The 16,787-nt window shown below is 47.8% G+C and overlaps 2 protein-coding genes across 3 annotated transcripts; both read left to right on the top strand.

The window, feature by feature from the left end:
* The first annotated feature begins 104 nt into the window (after window positions 1–104).
* On the top strand, window positions 105–10,683 carry cpxm1b (carboxypeptidase X (M14 family), member 1b). Of its 2 annotated transcripts, none has more exons than XM_062475825.1 (13): window positions 105–542; window positions 2,840–2,949; window positions 3,240–3,379; window positions 3,474–3,558; window positions 4,480–4,633; window positions 4,922–5,007; window positions 5,416–5,539; window positions 7,067–7,263; window positions 7,560–7,739; window positions 8,232–8,526; window positions 8,645–8,784; window positions 9,395–9,497; window positions 9,825–10,683. In XM_062475825.1, exons 1-13 carry the CDS (start codon window positions 188–190, stop codon window positions 10,127–10,129), a joined length of 2,274 nt encoding a protein of 757 aa, XP_062331809.1. In that variant the 5' UTR covers window positions 105–187; the 3' UTR covers window positions 10,130–10,683. The 2 variants fall into 2 exon arrangements, with proteins under 2 accessions (XP_062331809.1, XP_062331810.1); XM_062475826.1 differs by lacking the exon at window positions 105–542 and adding an exon at window positions 1,333–1,541.
* A 374-nt stretch (window positions 10,684–11,057) lies between these two features.
* LOC134032042 (cytochrome c oxidase assembly protein COX18, mitochondrial) lies at window positions 11,058–16,690 on the top strand. The gene is made up of 7 exons (XM_062475832.1): window positions 11,058–11,154; window positions 11,395–11,830; window positions 12,769–12,869; window positions 13,029–13,195; window positions 13,285–13,400; window positions 13,925–14,032; window positions 15,800–16,690. The coding sequence occupies exons 2-7, from the start codon at window positions 11,405–11,407 to the stop codon at window positions 15,965–15,967; spliced, it is 1,086 nt and encodes a 361-aa protein (XP_062331816.1). The 5' UTR covers window positions 11,058–11,154; window positions 11,395–11,404; the 3' UTR covers window positions 15,968–16,690.
* Window positions 16,691–16,787: the final 97 nt, after the last annotated feature.

The following is a 16,787-nucleotide window of genomic DNA, read 5'->3' as shown; positions in this document are numbered from 1 at the left end:
CATAGCTCACGATGGTATGGGAACGTGCTCTGTTCTGTAGCCGGTCTGGTGGAAATGAGCGGTAACGGTCCGGTAGCCAGGGGTCAGGTGTTCGATCGTTCTTGCTTGCTGGACAGTTTTGTGGAAGTATCCAATAGCGAAGCCTCGAAAACTAAACATTTTCGCTGGGTTGTCTGAAGGCGCCGACATGGCACTAGCTCTGCATTTAATCTTTATCGCGCTGTTTTTTATGAATGTGTCATTTGGTCTCGTAAAGCCTACAAATGATACGACAACAGTGACATCCACAACCGACACGGAGAGTAATGTTACCGAGACTACAAGCCGCTTTTCTACAATTAACGCAAATGTGAAAAACTTCAGCAAGAGTGTCACCGACGCACCACTCTGGTTCTCTACTACCGTTAAATCAACGGTGCTGACAAAACCACCGATTTCGACAGTCTCTGGTAAATTTGATACCGAAGATTTAAATGAGGGAATCGACAAAAAAGTAGAAAGACGAGTGTGGAATAAAGCTGAAGAGGAACCGCAGGAATTAGGTGAGGCATTGCATTTTCAGTTAATCGTGTTTTATGTAAAACAGTTGCCTGCTAAAAGTGTGGTTAGTAGCCTACACAACCACATGAAATTGTATTTGCATAGCTCTCTTCTCAAGCAGTGTCAGAGGGCTTTGTAATCTGCTATTTAATTTTATTCGAATCAGAATGGTATTTATTCGCCATGAAAGTTTGTACAGATAAGGAATTTGCTTTGGCAGGAAGGTGCATACAATAAACATATAGGGACCTAAAATTTAAATTTGTGGACTATCTATACTAAGGGTACATAAACTAGCAGTACTAAGTGGAATTAGAATTAAATAAAATATAAATTGCCGTAATTTACAATATAAAAACACAAAAATACAAATATTACAAAAAATACAAATGTAAAAAAAAATTATAAGTTATTGTTCATAATTCATCTAAACAAACAACCTTAACTGCATTTTAGTGATTGGTTAATTTAGCCTAACAACCATATTGACCTCATAGTAACTGGCAGGGAGCATAGTGTTGCAAAACAAGGGAGTTTAACTGGAAAGATAGTTGAAGCCTCTGTACGCATAGTTATGTGGTCTTAGAGATAGTGGTCTTAGAGACAGTGTCCAGGGGGTTGGTGTGTACATCTGGCTTCAACACTTTTGTGGGTCATCACAGTGTTTCTGAGAAAATGGAAACCAGCTGTCCTGTGAAAACATGTAGACACACACCAAGCAGTGTTGTCCAAAGACCCTTCGCTCATCTGCCTTTTGAAAAGGGGACATGAATTCAGCATCGCAAACGATCCTCAAAAGCTCAACAGGTACTGTGTTGATCTCTGTTCGTAAAACGATGTGCCTTTTGTAGTGAAGAGGTCCAGGAGGATGGTTAAGGTTGTAAAGAAGCCAAGAAAGGTCTTGAAGAAACCCAAACTGGTCCCTAAGAAGCCCAGGGTTGTTTTAAAGAGCAGACCCACAGTCAAAGTCCGCCCTTCCCTGCCAGTGATGCCAGCAACGCGTATGTACAGTGCCGGGACTAGCTCCTGCCCTGACATATACAGTATGGGAATGGGATTCCCCCCTATGTGTGTGACACATACTGTATATAGATCTGCTTCATGTAGTGAGAAGTTTTAAGCTTTAATTTTTTTCCGTTTCTCCTTGCAGAATTTTTTTCCTTAGAGAGATTGAAGCATGAATACTGTTTGTGTTCCACATCTGTGCTCTTTCCTGCTGGCTATCCTCCTTGCAGCCCCTCTCTCTCTCTCTCCCCCTCTCTCTCTCTCTCTCTCTCTCTCTCTCAATCCCTTTCATGTGGTTTTCCACGTCTTTCCAGCACGTTGGGTGCCCATGCCCTCCCTAGAGTGTCTCCAGCCTAACCCTGACCCCAGCCCTTCCAGAAGCCTAGGGGGGGCCACAGTTATGAAATGCAGCAGAACGAGAAGATGAGGAAGGGGGTCCTGGTGGTCGGGGGGTAGAGCTGGAACTGAGCCAGGAAGAAAGTGTGTATAATAAGGCCTTGTATGAGGAGCTAGAGGAATGCAAGGGGGCTCCCCAAGGTCCACAAGAATGCTCTATCTTTCTTAGTTTTGAAAGAAACCGTGGAACCTTCAGTTGGTTTTGTTGTAGTTCTTTTCTTCCAAGCATTATCGATCTAAAAAGCTGAAGAAGAAAGAATACTCTTTGAAGAGCATCTTCCGCCGTAGCTGAGCAAACCAGAGGTCAAATACATCTGCACGACCAGTCCTTATCACAATAGTCTTTGTACATAGTCTCTGTTTGTGGTAGCGCTGAAAACTGTTTCAAGATTAGTTGACTATATTTGGTCGGGAATGGCAGCATCTTATATCAACAACGCTGCTTAGGTTTTAAACCATTAGCTCTTGCAATTCCACAGTGGTCTGAGTCATGAACCCAGAGGAGATCCAGCAGGCTTCAAAGGCAGAAGGGTAGTGAGGCTGTGGAGACAGAGAGCTCCTAACAAGCCTGGGTTCTGGCAGAGCGGCCAGTGAACCAGGCTCAACTCTTCAAGCGAGGAAAGCGTGTGTTTTTTTTAATGGAGCAGAGGAAGTTTGGGTAATCTCTTTGGTTCTTCCTCTCTCTTTCCCTCCCTCCCCATTTTTGGGCGATTCTGTTTCTTTTCCTTTTAATTCATGGTCACATGCTTTCTGATTTTCATGCTTTTCTGTTTCTCATGCTTTATGCTTTTCATGCCTGACAAGGTGTAGCCTACTGTCTATCTTTCTATCTGTTTCTCTAATCCATCCATCCATCCATCCATCCATTGTACTATTGTTTATTGTCCGTGTCTCCCAGAATGCCCTCCGCTGGGTCTGGAGTCTCTGCGGGTGAAGGACTCCCAGCTGAGAGCCTCGTCCTTCCAGCGCCGCGGGCTGGGCCCTCATCGCGGCAGGCTCAACATCCAGGTGAACAGCCTGGCTCTGGAGGCATTCAGAGAACAGCAGGAATTACTCTGAGACAAACCTTTGTGTGTGTGTGTGCACTGTACATTGTGATGTTTAAATTGAGTCTAATGACGTTTTCTTGCACCGACTGTATCTATGTTTTGATGTCTTAAATGGTGTTTTAATAATTGACTTGCCTGCTGTTGCTGCCCCTTGGCCAGGGTGTCATTGGAAATGAGAATTGGTTCTCAGTTGACCTATCTGGTTAAAGAAAGGTTCAATACAATTTTAAAAAGGGTCTGTGTGTCTAGTCTGGCATCGCAGACGGGGACATCTACGACGGGGCGTGGTGTGCCCAGTACGAGGACAAGAAGCAGTGGCTGGAGGTGGACGCCAAGAAGCCCACCCTCTTCACAGGGGTCATCCTCCAGGGTCGCAACTCCATCTGGAGGTCAGCCAAGGTCACGCCCAAGGTCACGCCCCATGGCACCAACGACCCAGTCCCGCTGAGCTGATGAAAAGCTGTTTCTGTTGTTGCCTTTCAGCTGGGACTTGGTTCACAGCTACAAGGTGCAGTTCAGCAACGACACGCTGACCTGGAAGCCCTGCATGAATGGAACACAGGAGGCTGTGAGTATAGGCCTTCTTCCCTCCATCACTACACAGCTCTGGAAAAACTATTTTGAGCGAAGGACAGAAGGGTCAAATTTAAGAGGCCACTGCAAATTTTACCCTTCTGTTCCTCACTCAGAATTGTCCTCCTCAACTTTTTTTTTTAATGAAAGAAAAAGGTGCAATGGTCTCTCAATTTTTTCCAGAGCTGTATCTCCACATTGATCCTTGGGTTAGTACACATTTTAGTACATACCACACGCAAACGTAATTCTACCAATGACTTTAAGTGGTTTGTACAGTAATGTACAGTAGACGGTTTTAACAGCCGTGGCTGGGTCAGTGGATCTTTTGAAAGGTGTGCCATGGCCAAATAACCCTCCTCTGTTTCATCTGTAGCACTGCCACCTGTAGCACTGCCAGCTGTAGCACTGCCAGCTGTAGCACTGCCAGCTGTGTCACTGCCAGCTGTAGCACTGCCAGCTGTGTCACTGCCAGCTGTAGCACTGCCAGCTGTAGCACTGCCAGCTGTAGCACTGCCAGCTGTAGCACTGCCAGCTGTGTCACTGCCAACTCACTGGCCGCTCTCCCACATGGTCACGATGGCAGCACAAAGAGATGTTGATGTAGTGGCTCTGTCCCTAGTAAAACACAGATCATTCCTTGACTCTCACCACTGAAATACAGTTAGAACCATGCACTCCCGATCCTTGAAATACAGTTAGAACCATGCACTCCCGATCCTTGAAATACAGTTAGAACCATGCACTCCTGATCCTTGATTTTCTGACATACTTTCTACATGCAAAATCTGTATGGCGCTATGTATAAAAGCATCTGCTAAATTAATAAAACATGAATGTTATTTAAGTAATTTAGCTTGAAGAGGAGCCTTCCATATCCCAGTTGCCCTGTGTGATGCTGAGCTGTGCCCGGTAGGTGTTTGAGGGGAACCAGGACGCAGAGACAGCAGTTCTGGCCCTTTTTAACGAGTCGTCCACAGTCGCGCGCTACATCCGCATCAACCCCCAGACCTGGTACGAGAACGGAACCATCTGCCTCAGGGCCGAGGTCCTGGGATGTGCCCTCCCAGGTGCGTGGTCGCCGCCATGTTTGTAGTCTGCATACTCGGTTACCATGGCGACTTGTAGTCCTTTCGGCTGTGTCTTTTCACGCCTTTTCAAATGCACTCTTACAATATGTGAGACTGCTAAAGGAATACTCTATTATCACAACATTGTTTAATGGGGCGGGTGTAGGGATAAGGGCTCAGTTAGTCTTCAATATAAAGCACTGTTTGTATGAAAGGAAACTGCAGAAACTGTTGGACTCTTGATGTGTTGACCTAGCTATCCCCTCGTCCTCCCATCTGCTTCTGTAGATCCCAACAGCTACCCATGGCACACAGAGCACGGGACCCAGGACAAGCTGGACTTCAGACACCACAACTACAAGGAGATGAGGAAGGTTAGGAAACACACGCGCCTCTTCTCTGCCCTGCTAGAAGACCTGGAATGTGGATGTGTTTTCCAGCCAAGGCCGCCTCAGTGGAACCCAAGAACAAATATTTTCTGAGGTTTGGGCGCCTCACCACCCTGCCACTACAACTCTAACAGCCAGTGGTGAATCTAGCCCTTCTAATGTCCACAGAACCTAGTAGTGTATACACACACACTGCGCTGTGCAAACTCTGCAAATGAGGTTATCTTCTTGCATCGGGTAACATGCGAACTTAACAAGCTAACATGCTAAATTCACATGTTAACATGCAAACTTGACATTCTAACATGGTAACTACACACGCTAACATGCTATCTCCTCATGCCAACTTCCTAACTTCACACGCTAATTTCAGTACCAATTGCTCCCTCCTAGCTGTTGAAGTCGGTGAACGAGGCGTGTCCTGACATCACCAGGATCTACAGCATCGGGAAGAGTCACATGGGTCTCAAGCTCTACGTCATGGAGATCTCGGACAACCCAGGCAAACATGAGCTGGGTGAGCTGGCAGATATTCCCCCTGTACCAGGAAGGAATCATTTCAGAGAAAAGCCTCAAATCTCTCACTTTCTTTCTTTCTCACTCTCTCCTTTCTTTCTCTTTCTCTCTCTCTCTCTCTCTCTCTCTCTCTCTTTCTCAGATAATAGTTGCCATGAAACATATGGCTGCTAGTATTTCATCTAATTTATTTCCCTTGTTATCGTGACCTAATTGTCACTGTGAAACATCAAAGTCATCTATCAGAGAAGCAGGTAATGATTCCGTGGCACTGTTCCACAGAGCGCTGTTCCGTGTTCCACAGAGCGCTGTTCCCTGTTCCACAGAGCGCTGTTCCCTGTTCCACAGAGCGCTGTTCCGTGTTCCACAGAGCGCTGTTCCCTGTTCCACAGAGCGCTGTTCCCTGTTCCACAGAGCGCTGTTCCGTGTTCCACAGAGCGCTGTTCCCTGTTCCACAGAGCGCTGTTCCCTGTTCCACAGAGCGCTGTTCCCTGTTCCACAGAGCGCTGTTCCCTGTTCCACAGAGCGCTGTTCCCTGTCCCACAGAGCGCTGTTCCCTGTTCCACAGAGCGCTGTTCCCTGTTCCACAGAGCGCTGTTCCGTCTGCTCATGCTGCTGCCAGGATGTTCCGTAGGGATGTGAACCGAGAGACTTCAAAGAAGTCATCTTTTTCTCTGTGTTTCTACCGTTTTCAAGACATTGTTATGTATGAGCTTACACTTCAACTGCTTCGTAATAGAGAACTCTGCGATATTTCTCGCTTGAACTCACAAAAGACTCATCAAAGTGATACTGTAATTACATTTGATGGCGGGGAATGTTATCATCAGAAGCTGAGAGGTGAAAGGGTTTAGTGGAGGTTGTCTCAGGTGGCTGTGTAAGGGATGTATTTAAGGTCTGGTCACGGCTGGGTGGACACGGTTTCTATTAGTCCTCATGTAGGTTTTCTGCATGTCCTGCTTGTTGTTCTCTCTTCTGTAGGAGCTGCCAAACCAGCCCTGCTCCTAGGTTATGGATGGAGGGATGATGGGGGAAGGATGAGGGGATGGAGGGGTAGTGGAAGGGGGGAGCGATCATGGAGGGATAGTGGAATGAAAGAGGGAGTTATGATGGAGAGTGGGGGAGGAATAGAGTAGTCAGAATCACTGGTGTGAATGAAGAGTCTGTGACTAACGAGAGGAGATCTTGGAAAGGAAAAAAACACCTTCAGCGTTGATCTCTGAACTCTCTCTCTCTGCCAAATGAAAAGTCTCCTTCGCACGTCTACAAAACCTGCTTGTGTTCCCTTTGGCTTCCAAAACATATAGCGTTAGCTCATTTTTTAAGCCAAGTAAATATGCCGTATAAATATTTAGAGTGAAGCTGTTGGGTATGCACGGGTCTGATGAGTTTACCAAGAGGAACGATCCTTATGGAGCCTGATCACAAACACGGAACCGATCTCCGCCGCTTGTCTGTGTTGTCGCACTTCTCAGAAACCGCTTAGCAACGTCTCTGTTGTCTTTGTGGTGTTTGTCGCCCCCTGCAGGCGAGCCGGAGTTTCGCTACGTCGCGGGCATGCACGGTAACGAGGCCCTGGGGAGAGAGCTGCTGCTTAACCTGATGCAGTACATCTGCCAGGAATACAAGCAGGGAAACCAGCGTGTCGTCCGCCTGGTCAAGGAGACACGTATTCACTTGATGCCCTCCATGAACCCCGATGGATACGAGATGGCCTTTAAGAAAGTGAGGGAAGGCGGGCTGTTTGATGACGATGTGTTATTCAATGACGATGGGTTGTTCAATGATGTGTTATTTAATGAAATCGGTGAGTATAGTTCAGTGGTAAAGTATTTGACAGTGAGATTTGCGGGTTCGACTTGCTCACGCACCTTGCTTTGATTAAAAGCATCTGCGTTAATAAGTGAATATGTTGATGCAACTGAGTTGTCAGCAGTATGAAAAATGTATTAACAATTTAGCCTAGGGCAGTTACTGTCAACCTTTTGACCTTTGACCTGTCCCCTCCCTTCACCCTGTAGGGTTCAGAGCTGGCAGGGTGGGCGCTCGGTCGCTATAGCTACGAGGGGATCGACATGAACCACAACTTCGCTGACCTGAACACAATCATGTGGAACGCCATTGAGCTGGAGACGAATAAATCCAAACTGATAAATCACTACTTCCCCATCCCAGAGTTCTACACGTCTGAGGAGGCCTTCGTGAGTACACACAGTTACATTTAGTCATTGAGCAGACGCTCTTATCCAGAGCGACTTACAGTAAGTACAGGGACATTCCCCCGAGGCAAGTAGGGTGTAGTGCCTTGCCCAAGGACACAACGTCATTTTGCACCTTCTGATTACTAGCCCGATTCCCTAACCGCTCAGCCACCTGACTCCACAGATATACTGACATAGTGTGAAGCTAACCCTCTAATTTAATATTTACACTGTCTGGTACAACAAATACGTTGTTTGTTTGATTGTTAATGTTTATATTGTTGGTTTACTGCTGCTGTAACACCCACATTTCCCCGCCTGGGGATTCATAAAGTTATCTTATGTTTGTATCCAACATCTGTTTGTTTGATTGTTAATGTTTATATTGTTGGTTTACTGCTGCTGTAACACCCACATTTCCCCGCCTGGGGATTCATAAAGTTATCTTATGTTTGTATCCAACATCAGTTTAGCCTTCTCTGTTCGTATCAGGTGGCCTCAGAGACCCGAGCTGTCATCAACTGGATCCAGAACATTCCCTTTGTCCTCGGGGCTAATCTCCACGGGGGGGAGCTGGTGGTCACTTACCCGTTCGACATGACGCGTGACTGGGCCCCTCGTGAGCACACCCCTACGGCCGACGAAAGCTTCTTCCGCTGGCTGGCCACAGTCTACGCCAGCACGAACCAGGTGATGTCCAACCCAGACCGCCGGCCCTGTCACAACGAGAACTTCCTTCGCTACAACAACATCATCAACGGAGCCAACTGGCACACCGTACCAGGAAGTAAGACACAGTATCAGGAAATAAGACCCAGGAAGTATCCCTAAGATCCCAATTAGCTGCCACTAAGGTAGTAGCTACTCTTCTTGGGCTCTAAGTGTTTCCTGACTGTGTCGTCCAGGTATAAATGACTTCAGCTACCTGCACACCAACTGTTTCGACGTGACGGTGGAGCTGTCCTGTGACAAGTTCCCCCACGCCAGCGAGCTGCCTGCAGAGTGGGAGAACAACAAGGAGTCCCTGCTGGTCTACATGGAGCAGGTCAGCTCTACCTCTCTCTACCTCCCTCTCTCTACATGGAGCAGGTCAGCTCTACCTCTCTCTACCTCCCTCTCTCTACATGGAGCAGGTCAGCTCTACCTCTCTCTACCTCCCTCTCTCTACATGGAGCAGGTCAGCTCTACCTCTCTCTACCTCCCTCTCTCTACATGGAGCAGGTCAGCTCTACCTCTCTCTACCTCCCTCTCTCTACATGGAGCAGGTCAGCTCTATCTCTCTCTACCTCCCTCTCTCTACATGGAGCAGGTCAGCTCTACCTCTCTCTACCTCCCTCTCTCTACATGGAGCAGGTCAGCTCTACCTCTCTCTACCTCTCTGTCTCTCTCTACCTCTCTATTTCTCTCTACCTCCCTCTCTACCTCTCCCTCTCTCTACCTCCCTCTCTCCCTCTCTATCTCTCTCTACCTCTCCCTCTCTCTATCTCTCTCTACCTCCCTCTCTCTATCTCTCTCTACCTCTCCCTCTATGTAATATTAGCACACTTGAATATTGAACAACAGCATATAGTCAACAAACTCTATAAACTGTACAGGGCTATAGTGTATGTAATATGTGAACGTGTAATAGATGAGCCTCTTACTTCATTTTCCAGGTCCATAGAGGTCTGAAGGGAGTGATTCGAGACAAGGACACAGAGGCAGGCATAGCAGACGCCATCGTCAAAGTGGACGACATAGACCACCACATCAGATCAGGTCGGCTGTCTCTCTCTCTCCTGTCTCCCTGAATACCGCCTCATACAGGAGGAACTATAGTGTGGGAAAATAACTAATGAGAGAATGAATAACAAACCAAATCAACTGCTTTGATTCTTTTTCTAATAATAATAGTAATAATTATGGTTGTTTAGTTAAGGATTTAGTATGTGTTTTGTTCCAAATCCCGTCATCCTTGCTGACAGACGTAGCCGTTGACAGAAACTTAACAATATTTTAAAAAATCCTGATTTTTTTGTTTGTGAACTACTACGTGTTTGATAATGAACCCCTTACCCCCTCCCCCCCCCCCCCCTCCTGCCCTAGTTGCCGACGGAGACTACTGGCGCCTGCTGAACCCGGGCGACTACGAGGTCACAGTCAGCGCAGAGGGCTACTACCCCTCCACACGCACCTGCCGCGTGCACTACGAACACTACCCCACCATCTGCGACTTCCGCCTCGCCAAGACCCCCAAGCAGCGCCTGAGGGAGATCCTGGCTAAAGGCGGGAAGATCCCCAAAGACCTGCAGCTGAGACTGAGGCAGCTGAGGCTGCGCAAGCTGAGGGCCAGCACCAAGGCTCTCAACCGCCGGCGCGCTGCAGCCTCCAGGAGGGCCAAGAGGTCCTGATGCAGAGTCATGGAGCCTGGGAACCAGGCGGTTTGCTCTCTTTCATTGAGTCATAGAGCCTGTGAAGCAATCACAGTCTTCTCTCATGGAGCCTGTGGACCAATCACAATCCTCTATTCCATGGTTTGGTCTGGTATGTTTTGAGTGACAGACTACTCACTGATTGTGGAAGTTTCTGCACCATGAGAGTTGTGCGTTCAATGGATATACTTAATGTCCACGTTTTTGCAGATGTCTGCATCAAATCAGTTGATACAGTATGCCACTAGTTCATCAGCATCAATGCTGAAAATCATAAACCAAACCCAGAAGAGTTCAACAACTCTTGACATCACACAGATCTGCTTCTACAGTCTGGTACTGTTGTGTTATCGGGAGGAAATATCACATTCAAGAAATCATTAGATTTCGCATCTTTTAGTTTGTTGCTTTGATATAGCCTAGTTTTGTAACTTTTTTACGAGACAAGTCAAAATGCTGGCATTTGGATGTTCTTGCAAACAATGATGGTGTTATTGATTGAAATTGATTCAAAATAAAATTGTTACCTATAACAGCAAACCCTATTTCGTGTCGTTTTTACTATACATGTTTGTTCACACGCAGTTCAGAGGGTCCATGAACAGGTGGCACTCAGTGATGTGTGCAGCTATACTATGTTTATATGATGATTACAAACGATCCATCCGTTACGGTTTGTGTATTCACATCTACAATCCAGAAGATGGCGATGTCGTCCAAATCCGTCAACTTGGCAACATTGTTGACGGATCGTACTAATCATTCATTATTTTATAACAGATCTACACAACACGTATGTGTGTGTAAATAAACGGGTGCTCACAAACAAATAAGTGGTTCCGCATGTCAAGGTTTTTTATTTTTTATAAAAATCATACCGATTTGCATCAAGCACGGGATCAAAACACTGACGTCATATTTCCTCGACTCGTCTGCTGAAACAGATGGAGGTGACATGTACACACGGCCGCTTAACATGTAATCATTTGAAATTTGGTTTTAAGGTGAGGCAATTAATCGATTTTTATCCTACAAGCTACCTAACTAACGTTTCCCAACACACGAAGGTCGAGCTAGCTATGTAATCCTAGGCATTTCTTCAATCTCATTTGAATGATTAGTAGTCCAGGTGAAACGCTTTGTCTTTGGTTCATTCTGCTCTGGTCCCTTTGCTAAAAGTGACAACCATCTAAGCATACTCGTCATAGCTGAAATTGACCCTTACATGTATTCTCGTCTTTCAGATTTGAAACTATGTTGTGGTGGAAGGTACCAACAGTAGTGAGAGCTGGCTCGCTGTGTTCCGGTTATGGACTCGGCCACCTGTCACAGTGTCCTCTTCTCCGCTGTACCTTCCACGCCCCTTTCTCCCGCGACTACACCGCACACCACGTCCGCCGGTGTCCCCCCACTTCGTCGCTCCAAAGCCTCTATTCTAGCGTTCCTCGTTTGCCAAGTTTATGCTCGCAGCCTCACAGGTCAGCATCGGGCACCAGTGGTACTGGATGGTACGAGAGCCTTACAGACTCCACTGCTGTCCATCTGACAGAGCAGTTGTTGATAAGCACCCACCAGGCCACAGGCCTGCCATGGTGGGCCACCATTGTGTGCACCACCCTGGCTCTCCGGACCGCCATCACTCTGCCACTGGGAGCCTACCAGATGGTCATCCTCTCTAAGGTGCGCGTCAACATTTAAATGTTTACAGAGTCTCAGCACATAGTGTGTAACAAGGCTGCATGTTAAAACCGACAGGTGTGAAGTTATTTACAATGTTTATTCTCTTGTGAGTGTGTGTGTCTGTTGGTGATGCTTCCCACTGACGTTGTGTTCCCAGAGAGACCTGCATGTTTATAGTCTGTGAGGGTGGAAGTATGTGAGGTCGTCTCCTGCTCCCACGGTCTTGGCTGGGGGAGGTTTACCCCCCCCTCCCGCCTTCCTCTTTCCTCCTCCTCTTCTATCCATGCTTCCCTCCCACTGCATCTTTCTCTCCGGCTGAGTGAGAGCAAGTCTCAGATCACACACACTCACACACACACACACACACACACACAGGCGTATTGCTGTAGAACTAGCCTGGCAGGCACACTCACCCACGCCATGGTGAATTTGTCATTCCCAACCGTACACTTACACACAGAGACATCTCATAGTTCTTCATGCTTTCCTCAGAACAGACACATGTAACATGTACATTACACAATGGCAACATCCAGCATTCCTCGATAATCAGATTATGATTATTAGATTATTTAAAAGTTAATAAACTCCAAAATAGTTCCACTCCCTCTCCAAGTCAGCATGAGATTTTTTTTCTTCCTAATTTGCTTTTTGGATGGCGCCCAAATCCCAGTCCTCCAGAGACAGACACATAATCCACCGTCAGTAAAAGACCCAGTTGGACTGAATGTTTTGTTGTCATAACTCAGAGGAACCTCTCACTTATGGCTCTCTGGCAGCGCAGCTTCTCCCCAGACGGGAGCGACTCGGTCCAGCTTTGCGTTACCAGATTCAGGGCTGTGAAATTGAGCATAGTTGGTTGGTAACGTCAGAGGACCCCGTGCTGAAACGGACGATCCCTGTCCTTGCCCCTCCCGACCCCCGTTCCCTCCAGCTAGGTTGAAGCTCTCCAGGCGGAGATAGCAGAGCTGGCTAAGAGGCTGCACTACGAGGTCAGCGTGAGAGCCTCGCAGCGGGGCTGGACGGAGAGAGACTGCCGGTATGTAGATGACCTTCAATCTGTGACCTTTTAACCTCTGACCTTAGACCCCTTTGCTCTCGGATGCCTGGGGGTCAAAACGACCTTGATTAGCACTTGATTAACGGTAAACCCCACTGCTGTTCACCAACCCAGTGACCCTCCTCTGTGTTCCACAAGGTACCAGTTCAAGAAGAACCTGAAGAGGATCGTGTCGGAGCTGTATGTGAGAGACAACTGCCACCCCTTCAAGGCCAGCGTGCTGGTGTGGGTGCAGCTGCCCATGTGGGTGTGTCTGTCCCTGGCCCTACGGAACCTGAGCCTGGGGATGTCTGAGGCCTCCATGGGTGAGACCAGAGCTCTTCACACTGAACCACAGACAGATGGACTGAAAGAAAGAAAGAAAAAAAATCCTGATCCTGTTTGTGTTTCCCAGCGTTGCAGTTGGAGCTGTCAGCAGGGGGCGCTCTGTGGTTTCCTGACCTCACGCTGCCAGACGCCACCTGGATCATGCCCGTGTCTCTGGGTCTCATCAACCTGCTCATCGTGGAGGTGAGACCCAGGCCACGCCCACCACCGCTGCTGACCGTTAGTTTGACGTTTCTGCACAAGTTCTAGAATACGGACGCACAGTGTCAGGAAACGTCATGTTTTACAAGGCCCACGGTGCTGGTCAATCAAGAAGCAAAAAATAATAATGAAGACAACTAAATGATAAGTGGTAAGAGTGTCTTCTCTTACTAGTGAGGAGAGTACCTTGTGTGTGTAGAGGATGTGTGGTGGTCTCATATCGGGCTATTAGAGCGAAAAGCCTCCACCCTGCACACAATATGGCTGCAGCTCACAGGGGAAAGGGGATCCACCCCTCTATTCACACTCTTGGCACTTGGCTCTGCCTGCTTAACTAAGTCACACCCTCAGGGGCCTTTTCTATAGTCTCTACAAAGCTGTTATGCTGCTCAGCTTTTTGAAAGGCTCACCGGCAGCATAGTGGTGTTGGGTTCTGTAACTTCACTACCCAGTAGGCTTGTGTTCGTGCTGCGTGTGTCATGACATGTTGTGTTCCCTCTCCCTAGATGTTTGCTCTGAGGAGACTAGAAACTTCCAAACTCCAGAAGTTTATGACCAACTTCATCAGAGCCATCTCCCTGATGATGATTCCCATAGCTGCCACTGTGCCATCAGTAAGTTGTGTGTGTGTGTGACAGAGAGCGGGGGGGAAGGGAGGGGGAGAGAGATGGGGATAGGGAGAGTGTTTTTGTGGGTGTGTGAGATAAAAAAAAGTGGCTATTAGTAGTAGTGTGTGACACCACACATTACAAGTGTTACATCAAAACCACATAGATTCCATGACGAATTTCAAACCGAACACATTCTGCCTGTAAAGAAACTACCCCAACAGTTCTACCGACTGCTCCATGCGCGCGCACACACACACACACCAGGGCAGGAACAAAAGACCATGTGTTTAGCACACATCGGTTTCATGCATGTCCAGACAGGCCCCCTCCCTCCCTGCCCCCCCTCCCTGCCCTGAGTGCCCCTCAGTCACATTACATAAGGGTGGGAGGGGAGGGGGTGTAATCAGTTGAATGGTAATTGTTGAAATCCATAAAGGATGTTTTCTGCGTGACTTTGATGATAGTTCCACCGAGTCCACAGGCCCACCATGGGCTTTATCCTTATCAGTCTTACAGACACCCCGCGAGTCTGCCTCAACATATAGTCCATGGGGAGGATGGGCACACACACATTTCGGGAGATAGGTCTAGCTCAGTGGTCAAGCATTTGACTGCAGATCATGAGGCCCCATATCCTCCCGTATGTCGCTTTGGATAAAAGCGTCTGCTACATGAGCACGTGATTATCTTCAAGGTAAGACATGTGCTCAGATATATATGTACACAGACAAGCCACAGACTGCGTGTCCCTAAAGATCCTTGTCTGGCCTTTCTTCTCTCCTTTCACACACACACACACATACTCACACATTCTCATGCTCACACACACCTCCATCTACCTTTTTAAAGTCCTCTGTAGTATCTCCTCTCCATTCGCTCCGTCAATCTGCTGTGATAATCTGAAGCGTTATGTTGTTGTGTCTTCCTGGGAGCTCCATTCTGCTTACATAACACCCCTGTCTGCCCGACCCTGTCTGCCCGACCCTGTCTGCCCGACCTTGTCTGCCCAGCGCAGACACACACCTCCCTGCCACAGAAGACGTTCCAAATACATCCACAGTTTACACATCCAGCAGACGCTTTCATCCACAGCGACGTAGAAATGTAGAATGTAGAAATGCAGGTAGAATGTACAGCAGAAGATCAAGGATCAGGAGTGCATAGTTCTAACAGTATTTACCTGGCTCAGTCCAAAGTAACAGGCACAGAGCAACAATAATAACGTCTCAACAACGATATTAGATAGTACAGTACAGCAAGAACAGCATATCTGAAGTGCAACATCCCAGTTTGGTAGGTGCATCTGTAGAGACAGTAGGATGTGACACTGTTTATTTCTACTGAAGACAGACTTTGTATGAAGGGAGACTATTATACAGGCCTCCACCCAGGCCTAGTTTTCTTCAGTCCCTGAGCAGAATGCCTTTCATGCCCATGAATGGTAGCGTTGAACTTTTCAGACCGACCTTTATCAGATTGCCAGATCTTTGCAAGCGTGATTCTACAGGATAATGCAATTAAACAGTTTTACAGAGCTACACAGCCAAAGTGAATTTTGTCTAACGCCTTTGTTTGTACCCTCTTTCCCTCCTCCCCCCCCCACACTCTCCCACCCCAAATCCTCCTCCCCTCCACATCCCTCCCCTCACACTTTCTCATCCACTCCCCCATCTCCTCCCAACACCCCTCCTCCCACTTCCACCCCCCCCCATCTGCAACACCTCCATCCCCCCCACTCCCTCCACCATACTCATCCCTCCTCCCCCCCAGTCCATGGCTCTGTACTGGCTGGCCTCTAGTGGGGTGGGGATGGGCCACAACCTGCTGCTGCGCTCCCCCCGCTTCCGGAGCCTGTGCCGGATCCCCCGCCTGCGCTCCGAGTCCGACACCCCCTACAGGGACCTGGGAGCCGCCTTCGCTGCCAAGTACCTCAAGTGAAGGGACGAGGGTCTGTGACAGGGGAGGAGAGAGAGAGACAGGGGAGAGGAGAGAGAGACAGGGGAGAGGAGAGAGTGAGAGGGGTGAGTGAGAGGAGAGAGTGTGAGAGAGGAGAGGGAAAGTGAGAGAGGAGAGGGTGTGTGAGGCCCACAGCCAGGAGGTCTGGCCCTGGATAGATGAAGGTTATCCAGGCTCCACTGAGACTCCAGCACCAACACGCTAGATTGAGCACCTCACCCTGTGTGTCTCGATCCTGGTACACGCCTGTCTGGCTGGGCCTTCCTCTGTTCTATCACTGTGCATGTGGTCCAAACACACCCAACCAAAACCACAATCTTCACATGAATGTTGCATACCTTTGCATGCAGAGTTGATGTAGTGAAATTGATGCACAAGTCCAGTTGTGACCTGTTTCCACGTAGTTGTGGAAAACTTTATTGGCATACTTTGTGTGATTGGGAGTTTTCAAGACTGATCGTGGTCAGGGACATTTGCCCATGGCATATAGGGCTTGAAACACGTTGTTGGGTAAAGGGAATTAACCAATACTGTTCACAGTGTTTACTGTACTCAACTGTTGGACATATTGATTCATTCAGAGTAGTAAATTATAATATACTTGTGTTGAAATGTCATGATCAGTGGTGGTTATTTATGAAGTAAATTTGTGTCCTTTTTATAATGTGTGAACTGCATTAAATGGTTTAATGGAGTGCAGATGTATACATGCTAGTGTCTGTTATTTAGCCGTTTTTGATTGTCTGTATGAAAGCCATGTTGTCGAGATAGTTTAAGTCTGGATGTTATTCTGTATTGACTG

Source organism: Osmerus eperlanus, chromosome 13, assembly GCF_963692335.1.
Source record: "Osmerus eperlanus chromosome 13, fOsmEpe2.1, whole genome shotgun sequence".
NCBI classification, from domain to species: Eukaryota; Metazoa; Chordata; class Actinopteri; order Osmeriformes; family Osmeridae; genus Osmerus; species Osmerus eperlanus.
The sequence above is the reverse complement of the archived record's forward strand: the minus strand, read 5'-3'. Positions and strand labels throughout refer to the sequence as shown.

What these genes read in the sequence shown, in the direction of transcription:
- cpxm1b (XM_062475825.1), top strand. Translation starts at nt 188, where the DNA reads ATGGCACTAGCTCTGCATTTAATCTTTATCGCGCTGTTTTTTATGAAT. An exon ending in ACTACAAGGAGATGAGGAAG is followed by an intron (nt 5,008 to 5,415) that starts GTTAGGAAACAC and finishes GCTCCCTCCTAG; the next exon opens with CTGTTGAAGTCGGTGAACGA. An exon ending in CTGGCACACCGTACCAGGAA is followed by an intron (nt 8,527 to 8,644) that starts GTAAGACACAGT and finishes TGTGTCGTCCAG; the next exon opens with GTATAAATGACTTCAGCTAC.
- LOC134032042 (XM_062475832.1), top strand. Translation starts at nt 11,405, where the DNA reads ATGTTGTGGTGGAAGGTACCAACAGTAGTGAGAGCTGGCTCGCTGTGT. An exon ending in GATGTCTGAGGCCTCCATGG is followed by an intron (nt 13,196 to 13,284) that starts GTGAGACCAGAG and finishes TGTGTTTCCCAG; the next exon opens with CGTTGCAGTTGGAGCTGTCA. An exon ending in TCAACCTGCTCATCGTGGAG is followed by an intron (nt 13,401 to 13,924) that starts GTGAGACCCAGG and finishes CCCTCTCCCTAG; the next exon opens with ATGTTTGCTCTGAGGAGACT.